Source organism: Daucus carota, chromosome 9 (assembly GCF_001625215.2).
Source record: "Daucus carota subsp. sativus chromosome 9, DH1 v3.0, whole genome shotgun sequence".
NCBI classification, from domain to species: domain Eukaryota; kingdom Viridiplantae; phylum Streptophyta; class Magnoliopsida; order Apiales; family Apiaceae; genus Daucus; species Daucus carota.
The window spans coordinates 3,022,688-3,032,885 of NC_030389.2; the positions used below are offsets into that span (position 1 = coordinate 3,022,688).

General features: G+C 30.4%; 1 protein-coding gene across 1 annotated transcript; it reads left to right on the top strand.

Annotated features, from left to right (window-relative positions):
- The first annotated feature begins 5,864 nt into the window (after positions 1–5,864).
- LOC108200585 (serine carboxypeptidase-like 17) lies at positions 5,865–9,897 on the top strand. Its single transcript, XM_017368795.2, has 13 exons — positions 5,865–6,078; positions 6,212–6,357; positions 6,920–6,996; positions 7,158–7,280; positions 7,499–7,639; positions 7,734–7,835; positions 7,932–8,018; positions 8,111–8,272; positions 8,367–8,438; positions 8,530–8,675; positions 8,758–8,871; positions 9,270–9,324; positions 9,602–9,897. Exons 1-13 carry the CDS (start codon positions 5,930–5,932, stop codon positions 9,683–9,685), a joined length of 1,458 nt encoding a protein of 485 aa, XP_017224284.1. The 5' UTR covers positions 5,865–5,929; the 3' UTR covers positions 9,686–9,897.
- Positions 9,898–10,198: the final 301 nt, after the last annotated feature.

Sequence of the window (10,198 nt, forward strand, 5' to 3'; positions counted from 1 at the left end):
AGGATCTTTTTAAAATCTAACAGTGGATCTTAGGGACTCCAATTTTTTAGAAGTAATAGTATTCCACAGAACTCCAGTAGATTTATTCTAATAGAATTCGATTTAAAAAAAGGGTCCTCGTTTTGGATCCCCAAGTTTAAAATCAAATATGATTCTTTAGTTTCAACATAAATTACTCCGTTAATTTTTGTGTACTTCATAAATATTAAAATAACTATAATACATTCGAATAAAATTATTTTGAAGCAATCATCCCAATATATGACAATAATAGTGGTTGATTAACTAGTAATGAATTTTCAAATTAAGAAGGAGATCACAGTTAAGGTTTATTAGTTTCTTGAAACACTAATTATATGATTACTGGCATTTTACCCGTGCTACGTACGTACCGAACTGTTATTTTTATAAAATAAAAATATTTTTTTATATTTATAAATTCAAGTATATATTATTTTGATATCATTTATATAATTTTATTACATAATATAGGTAAAATAATTTTAAGAAAATAATATTATTTCGTAAATACTCTGAATTTGATAAATTGTAAATGTCACTCGTATTATATAAAATAAAATAATCATATTTTTTTTTAATCAAATAATATATAAGGATCGTCTATGTTAAGAGATCATGGAATGCAATCCCTATTCCCGATTTCGGACCTAAAATCTGAATTATCTCGGTTCAGTTCATACTGATTCCTCAATTTGCTGATCTAAATTAATTTGCTTTTACAATATGAAATATTGAAAAATAATAAGAGAATAAAAAATGCACATAAATAATTATATTACTGTCAACAATTATGTAATATTTATGTATAAATATTTTTTATGGTATATATATATGAGGATTGGGGAGGCATAGAGAATGGGAACGGGAGCGGGGGCGAGTAATTTCATGTCCACAAACTTTTTTAATTTCTCGTATTGAATAAAGTAATATAAGATTAAGGTCGATCGGATCGGGTGGATGCATCCCTAATATCAGTCGTCGTCGTCGACATTATTTAATTAATTTGTACGCATAGATTCTTTTATATCCGCATGATTAGTCTTTGTAGCCATATTTCATAAAATTTGTATGCACTTAATTTATTTATGAAATAATATAAATTATTGAATTCAATGGAGCATGCCATAAAAATATAAAGTGTAAAAATTCACTTATGTAAATAAAATTTATGAATTTAAAATGATAAATATATCTGATTTTTATATCTATTTTCAAGCAGTGATATAATAGAAATTTTGTCGTAATAAATTATTAAGTCACTATGAGATTTCTAAAAAATTAGTTATTCGGGATGCTAACTTTTGTTGATTTTATATTATTTCTCTCATTATAATTATATATTTATACTTATAAAAATGATGTTTATATTAGATGATTGTGAATTTAATATTATAAAATAGAAAATATGTAATTTAATATTATATAATACTCGAAAGATCATGCACGTCACGTAATACATATTACATGTTAATATTTTAACCACCGCAACAAAAAGAATTGTTTTTTTTCATCAAGTAAATAAAAAGCTCGCTCTATATATAGGGTGTAGAGACTCGCATAATTATTAAAAAGATTTATCAAATTAATCTAAAATTATAAATACTGATTAGTTATATAAACAATTTAGGGATGGACTCTGATTTGTTCTAAAATTATTTAAAGTTTAAAAATGAATATCACTAGTCTAAAATTTATGAATAATATCTGATTGGTAATAAAATAATTCCTTTTTTATTGGTTTAAGTCCTAAAATAATTTATTTTATCTTAAACTGAATTAAATTAAATTTAAAATTACTCAAAACAAATCTGAAATTATATTATTTATCTAATTACATGATTTCTAATTAGATAATGAAAAGGAGTCTAATTAGATGAGTTATAATCAGATAATGGAAATGAGTTGATTAATTATATTATATAATAAAAAATTGTATTAGTTGAAATAATTCTTATTTTCTGATTGGTGAACTGCATAAAGTGGTCGAAGGAAAGTTAAGAATAAATATGATTGGTCTAAAATTTAGGAAATTCTTATTTTGTGATTGGTTAACCACATAAGATGGTAGAAAGAAAGTTGAAGAATAAATATGATTAGTCTAAAATTTAGAAAATTCTTATTTTGTGATTGGTTACCCACATAAGATGGTAGAAGGATAGTTGAAGAACGAATTAAAGAATGACTTCTGATTAGTCTTAGAATAATTCTTATATTCTGATTAGTTAACTGATAGAAGGAAAGTTAAAGAATGAATATGATTGGTCTAAAATTTAGGAATGGCCTGTGATTGGTCCTAAAATAATTATTTTTTTCTGATTGATTAACTGCGTAGACTCAGATATTATAATAAAGGATGTAATTAATTAAGTTACACCAGGATAGATTTGAAATTTATTAGAAAGAAAGATTATAAGGTTCCATGAAATGATCGAAATCTTATTAAAACCAACTGGATTTTAAGTTTTCATTAACACGTCAGGTTAGAAGTTAGAAGTTTTAAAAGAAAAGATGATAGACAATACATCGATATCGTATTTGAAATAAGAATCATTCTAACAAAATCAATCATAAATATATTTCATTCTAAAAAATCTTTCTTTGATATAATAGAATATATATTATGTATATATTTATAAACAATATAAATTTAAGATTTGAAACTTATCAGATATATAGTTAGCTGAATTTATTTAAGAATATTTTCAACTTAAATGTTTGGGCCAACATTTTGTCCATCAATACTAAATTAAACCAAAGAAAGATTTTTTCTTGAAAAGTAATTATTTAATAATAAAAATTGATAGAGTATTTTTGAAAAATAAAACATAATCAAATCCAACAAATGTAAAATAAATCATATGACTAATGGTTTGTGAAGACTCTACAACAAACTACTAAATACACACACCTAGATGCCAAGTAATGGAACCTTCAATGTTCCATTCATTGAGTACAATTAAAACCTTAATGAGAGTGGACCCCCTATTTTCTCTCGTTTTTCTCCTTGCCCGCCGCCTCCCCTCCTCCTTTACCTTCAGATAGTCAATCTAAATAACTACTTTCATCGCAAGAGACCTTATTCTCCGTTCTCTTATTTTTTATATTTTTTTTATTAATAAGTTTCAATTATCTTCATCTTTTGGGTGAGATTTTTGATTCTGGCATCCATCTTTTTGGGGGTTTTATATCTCTCCTTTCGGAGTGGTATGTGTCTGTCCTTTTGGAGTGGTTGGTGTGTTTTAATATGTTTTAGTGTGTTCAAATTTGTTATTTTGATCCGTTGATAATGATTCAATTGATGTATGGGGAGATCTGGGAAGCCAGCTTTGAATCTGAAATAGTGGTAATCATCGCAAAAGTTCACCTTCCACAACGAAATATTGTTCAATATATGGTGACATCTGTATCCCCGGCCTCAGTTGGCATAACCGACGGGTATGAACACGGGACTATCACCTGTTTTTTATGTGCGGGGGTGAATTGTGACACTTACTATTTTCAAGATTGTTGGTGTCGACCGGATTGCTGTGAAAACCTTTGTAATCATTTTTATTATCAAGAATATTTATATTCTGTTTGTTAAACAATCTGAAAATAGAGTGACTAGTTATTTAGCTCATTTTATTTCCAATCAGGTTGTATTATCGGGGATTTGTCGTGACTGTGTTTGATAGTTTTAATGAATGTATTTTGTAAAAAATTGCCAAGTAATGCTTTTAAGAGGTGGGCCTTGACAATACGTAGATCGGGCCTACTGGACGGGGACGGGCCTTAGTAGTAATGGGGTAGGTGAACCTTGTCTAGGGCCATTCTACTTGGGTGATGACATCTGATGTCATCTATAAGTAATTTTTGGAAACAATCTTTATCACGGGTTCAAAAGCTTAAAAAAATTTAGCAGATCAAATATTTTCGACATTTAATCACACCAAATCACACCAAGCTATTATAGAGAAAGGATAAACAAAACTCAAATTAAATTGAGCACAAAACTCAGCAAAATATTTTTATTTAAACAAGAATCTTTTTTTTTATCTAAAGTGGAAAAAAGGTAAAAACAAATCAAAGAAATTCACCAATTAATGAGTTTTATCACGAAAATGAATGAAAGACTCGAAGAAAAGGAATGTGAAAGATTTGGGTGATAGGTGATTAAGGGCAAATCCAATAATGACTTAAAAGATCCAAATCTTTTTAACAGTGGTCTAAATCTCCATCTAATTGAGATAAGAGATAGTGTCGTCTAAATTTAGACACGCACTATTCATCTGTCTAAATTTTTTTAATAATAAAATAATAATCTCGTTGTTTTTTTTATATTTATTTAATTATTAGATTATATGTTGATATAACTATTAAATAGCTATAAATTATATTAAATATTTTATACTTACTTATATAGTTATATGAACATATTGATTATGCAATATATTACACATACACACTCTTAAAATTTATTAAATTAAAATTAAAGATACATTAAATAAAAAATAACTATTACACTTAATAAAATTAATTGCAAATATAACTTGCACGAAAACATAATATACTAAAATTCAAAAATATAAAATTCTCACTTTCAACAATATTTTGGATGGCATCAAAAAATAAAAAAAAATAAAGAAGCCTGTATTACATTTCCAGATGCATTAATTGAACATTTGTAGAAACAATATTTTAATTTGGAGACATATGTAGGGGCCCTTTGATGAGCTTATACGTGCTTGTTTAAAGAAAAAAATGAAAAAGAAGTTAGAAGCAGAAGTTAAGAAATAAATGTTAATATTTTCAACTTGTTAAATATTTTTTAATTTTTTACACGATAAAAATAAATACTTCTAACACCCCCAGGGTGACACGCTCATGATATTACTGTGATCGTGTGATCCTCATGGTTATGTCGGTGATCAGTGATCACAATCTATTTTGACCTTCTGCACTCACATGCATCACATGAAAGTTACACCATGTGTCCATAAGTCCATTGAAACTCATTTCATTAGTCTTACCTATCTAACATTCTTTCATACTTGTCAAAATAACTCAAATCCGCCATTTAAGATCAAGTGACGTAATTATTTTAATCACCTGCGGTCATGCATGTGTAGTTATAACTAGCAGCCACATTATTTAATTACTATTTAATCATCTTTGGTCGTGCTATCACCAGCAACCGCATTATTGCATGACGTACGGATACAAACTAGATATAAAATTTTACACAAAATAATATCATAATTAAGGCGATCAAAACCTAATCCATATGATTTTTAAAAAAAATTATATTCATCATTTTTCTCATTTTATTTACGGTCTTTCTAATGTGTGTTCAAACATAAAATTAAAAATATTAAATTTGATGAATTTGATAAAATTTTGCAAAAGAAGTTGATATAAATAAAGACAATCCATGCATATTTATAAGAGATTTTCAATTGTGTGTTTGTGTGCTCATGACCATACAGTGATCATTCATTTTTATGAGAATGATAAATTTTGATTGATTAATTGATGATCCTTGAACACACGCCACAAAGATACTATTGATGCATCTTTATAGAAGCGAACCCGTATTAGAAAATTGGGTGTCCGTCTTAGTTTTGAGTCTGTCAAACTTATATTTAAGACTACTTATTATTTTTTCGAAGAAAAGATCACTTATTATTAATAACAAATTATATATAAATGTATGTAATTAAAAACATTATTTATGATTAAACTAAAAAATGATGAGCCCAATATATTTGTGTAAACTTGACTCTAGTGTTACATTATATATATTAGAATTCACCTATTGGCTATTCATATATGAGCATTTAGCCACGCATATCTATAAATAAGGAGACTCATGCCTTGAAAAAATCAAATTCAAAAAAAAAAAAAATCTTTTCATACCATCCATTTTCATATGGCGGGAACATTAGGTCGAGTTCTTGGGTTAGCATGTGTTAATATTCTTCTTCTGCTGCTCTTCTCTAACAACTCTGTTTACTCACAATCAATCGTCAGAAACCTTCCTGGATTTCATGGTGATCTTCCTTTCAAACTCGAAACTGGGTAGGTGATAACTTACCACATGGCTGTGGCGGAACCAGAATTTTTGAACGGAGACTAAATTCGTTATTGCACATGTAGATGCATGCGCCCATGTAATGAATATTTGTAAAATAATTTGTGCTGATTTTTGCAGTTACACGGCGACCGGAGAGAAAGACGACGTGGAACTGTTTTACTACTTTGTAGAGTCGGAGAGGAACCCTGCAGATGACCCGCTCGTCGTCTGGATCGCCGGAGGTCCGGGTTGTTCTTCTCTTCGTGCATTTTTCTACGAGATCGGTACATTATTTACTCATCCTTTTTCTTTACCAAAATTCAATTTCACATTTTGATAGCGATGAATAGTCGGTGTGTGGTTTGGTATTTTAGGTCAATGTCTTTTTCTAGTTTACTTCTCTGCCTATTAAAACTATTTTGCCCATGCAATACACATGTATAACTTTAATACAGATACTCCCTCCGTCCTATTTGTATACAATTTCCTTTTCGTGACGTTCCACCAATTGTATATATTCAAAAACTAATAAACTTTTTTAATATAAAATAACATTACACCAATTACTTTCTTCCCCTATCTCCATTCGATAATAACATAAACACTATTACACCTACTATTTGCTCCACTATCTCAAATCTATTATTAAATATAAATGGTCCCATCATTATACCCACTTTTCACTGACTTTACTCAATTTTTTACACATTTTCTTGATTTTCGTGTCTCAAATGTATACAAACGATTGAGACGGAGAAAGTAGTATTTATGACGAAGTTTTCTTGTAGTATATCCAATGACGCGCATGTATGAAATATTTATGGCTAAAGGGTTACTTGCATGCAGGACCGCTAACATTTGACTATAGTAGATCGAAAGACGAGAAACCATCGTTGCTGTTGAATCCGTACTCCTGGACAAAGGTTCATTCAAACTTGCTATGTGTAGACAAATCTTTGTCTGCACGTAACTTATTAGTACATCTATATGTTAATTGCAACAGCTTCCTTTCTGCGTAATCACAACTTCGAATATGAAATTCAAGTACTTAATTAATATGAATTCCTAATTCGGATTTTTACAGGTTTCGAACGTTATCTATTTGGACACACCTGTCGGGACTGGGTTTTCGTATGCAAGATCTTCCGATGCGTACAGAACAAGTGACACATTATCGTCAAAGCATGTGTATAATTTCATCAGAAAGGTAAAATTGGCCGTTTATTATCAAATTATAACTGATTAAACATTTCGAATAATTGAATTTTTGAATAATTAACATGTGTATGATGTTCTCAGAAAGGTGGAATAGGTCGTTTATTATGAAATTACAGATGATTAAACATTTTGAATAATTTGAATTTTAGCTAAACATTTTAACATGATTTGACACGACTAATTTGTTATGTAATCTGTGGTTTACAGTGGCTAATTGATCATCCCAGATTTATCAGCAACCCCCTGTACGTTACCGGTGTTTCGTACTCTGGCATAGTTATTCCAATCATCACTCAAGAGATTTACAATGGCAATGAAGCTGGAAATGAACCCCAAATGAATATTAAAGTAAGTATGTTAGGGAAGGATACGAAGTCGGACGCATGTATTTAATTTCAAATTCATATATCTAACTAGTTTGTTAATTGCATATAAATTTCAGGGATACATGATCGGCAATCCGTTAACCGATCGAAATATAGACTTCAACTCCAGAATCCCATATGCTAATCGAATGGCACTTTTATCTGATGAACTCTTCGAGGTAAATCTGTCAATTCTGTATTTCTTTTGTGTTGCATTAATCTTCGAGGTGTTCGGGGCAACTTTGAAGTAATCTGTAAGAAATTATTGTGTTCAGTCGGCCAAAGAAAATTGTCAGGGGAACTACATAAGCGTGAATCCCAGTAACGGATTATGTGCCAAAAACCTTAAGGAAGTAGAGGAGGTACGTCGCGTTTTTTTATTAGGTAAAGGAGTTTATAAAATTCACTATAGTGTTTGCGAGATTTTGGTATCTAAGTTAAATTTCTATTGCAGAACCTCAACTTCATTTATGGGTACCAGATACTCGAACCTAGTTGTGGATTAGTAGTGAGTGGCACCTCAAGCTTGAGAAAATCGCGTGTGCTAAATTCTCACCGGAAAAATCTCTTTAATCCCCTGCGATTACCCCAGCAGCATCAGCAACCGCGGTGTCGAGTAATTCTTCATCTTTCTATGATATACCTTATTATTGGAAAGATTATATTGAGTGATATTTACATATCTGCATTTCCTGTGCTTTCACAAACAGGGCGACACTTACGATTACTATTTGGTATGGGCTAATGACAGAAATGTGCAACGAGCTCTTCGCATCCGTGAGGTAAGCAACACTAGAATCGATCATTCTTCATTTACAATTAATAATATTGTCTGCAATTAATTTTATGACAATGAACGAGTAATTGTTACAGGGGACGATAAGAGAGTGGGAAGCATGCAACACAGATCACTATTTGGTAGGGAAAGATGATACCGAAACTTATTCATACAATGTTGCCAGTTCCGTTCCTTATCACAGAAACTTGACGAATAAAAATTGTCGAGCTCTGATATTCAGGTATTTTACCTCCTTGCCTCAGATTCTTTGCAGCAGCACCGCCTTTTTAAGACGGATAACTTATATTTCTTTAACTCTACAGCGGCGATCATGACCTGGTTGTTCCATATATTGGGACGGAAAAGTGGATCCGATCTTTAGATTTAACGGTTGAAAGTTCATGGGCACCCTGGTTCGTCGATCACGAAGTAGCAGGGTTCGATTTCTAAACTCCCGAATGCCTTATAATAATTTAGAGTAAATTCCAAAATGATGGCCGAACTTTACCCGCTTTTATATGTTGGTGGCCGAAATTTCAAATTTGCAATATGATGGCCAAATATTGCTTTAACTCTTTGAAAAGGTGGCTAAACGCATCTCCAATGGGAGATGCCAAGAGGGGGTGCCAATACCTCAAAAAAGTATTTTTCCTCAAAAAAATTAGCCGTTAGCCACTTTTTTGAAATATAAAAACAATGTTCAGCTACTATATTGCCAAATTGAAATTTCAGCCATCAAAATGTAAAAACGGGTAAAATTCAATCACAACTCTGTAATTTACTCATATGTTTAATATATGGTTTCTGTAAATTTTATTGACTCTTTATTTTACAGATATGGGACGACGTTTTCACATAATGATTATTCTTTGACATTTGCCACAGTGAAGGTAACACCGGTGCACCGTTACACTCAGGCCTAATGTTATGTAACAAGTTCATCTAAAATCTTAATACCCGCATCTCGATTTTCCAAACAAGAGACATAAAATAAGAGAAACAAACATGCGGAGACATTTTCCAAATCCGAGCTCTGATATTATTTTGTTGATTTATGGGTCCAAGTGAAATGAGGACTTGAACAAGACCCCCTACATGAACTTATATTAATTTGATAAAACGACTCTCATTAATCATTAATTCCAGCTTCTGCTTTATTATCTACAGGGTGGAGGTCATGCAGCGCCAGAGTATAAGCCTGAAGAATGTCTGGCCATGGTGGATAGGTGGTTCGCCCAGAGTCCTCTGTAATGACTTCAATATTGTGTTAGCTATGATTGATAGGCTATTATTTCTTAGCATTCTTTCGGTATATAAAAAGATACTGTTGATTAAGTTATTTATTGTATCCGATTATCGGATTGCTGGACGAAAAGTGTATTTTAGATATTTTGGTCATCCGTGGATATTGTATATTAGCTAAATTTATTTCTTTGTTAATTACTTAATATTATTGTTGCACATTTTGTGTATATACTCGTACTGGAAAGTTATTTTAGAAAAATTTAGATGAGAATTATTTTACGAAAGAAAGTTTATTTTTTAATCGAAGGACATAGAGACATACCTGGACGTTTAGAAAGTAGAATTTTATAATTCGTAAATAAGCATCACCTTGTTCTTCTCAAAAGAGATAAAATTAATCTAAAATTATAATGTATGGTTCTTGAATTAATAAAATTTCAATAGATACTGAACCTAAACTAACATACATGGAAAATAAAAATATATATATATATTTAGTATACACCAACTATCATATGA

What these genes read in the sequence shown, in the direction of transcription:
- LOC108200585 (XM_017368795.2), top strand. Translation starts at nt 5,930, where the DNA reads ATGGCGGGAACATTAGGTCGAGTTCTTGGGTTAGCATGTGTTAATATT. An exon ending in TGTCGAGCTCTGATATTCAG is followed by an intron (nt 8,676 to 8,757) that starts GTATTTTACCTC and finishes TTAACTCTACAG; the next exon opens with CGGCGATCATGACCTGGTTG. An exon ending in GTCGATCACGAAGTAGCAGG is followed by an intron (nt 8,872 to 9,269) that starts GTTCGATTTCTA and finishes TTTATTTTACAG; the next exon opens with ATATGGGACGACGTTTTCAC.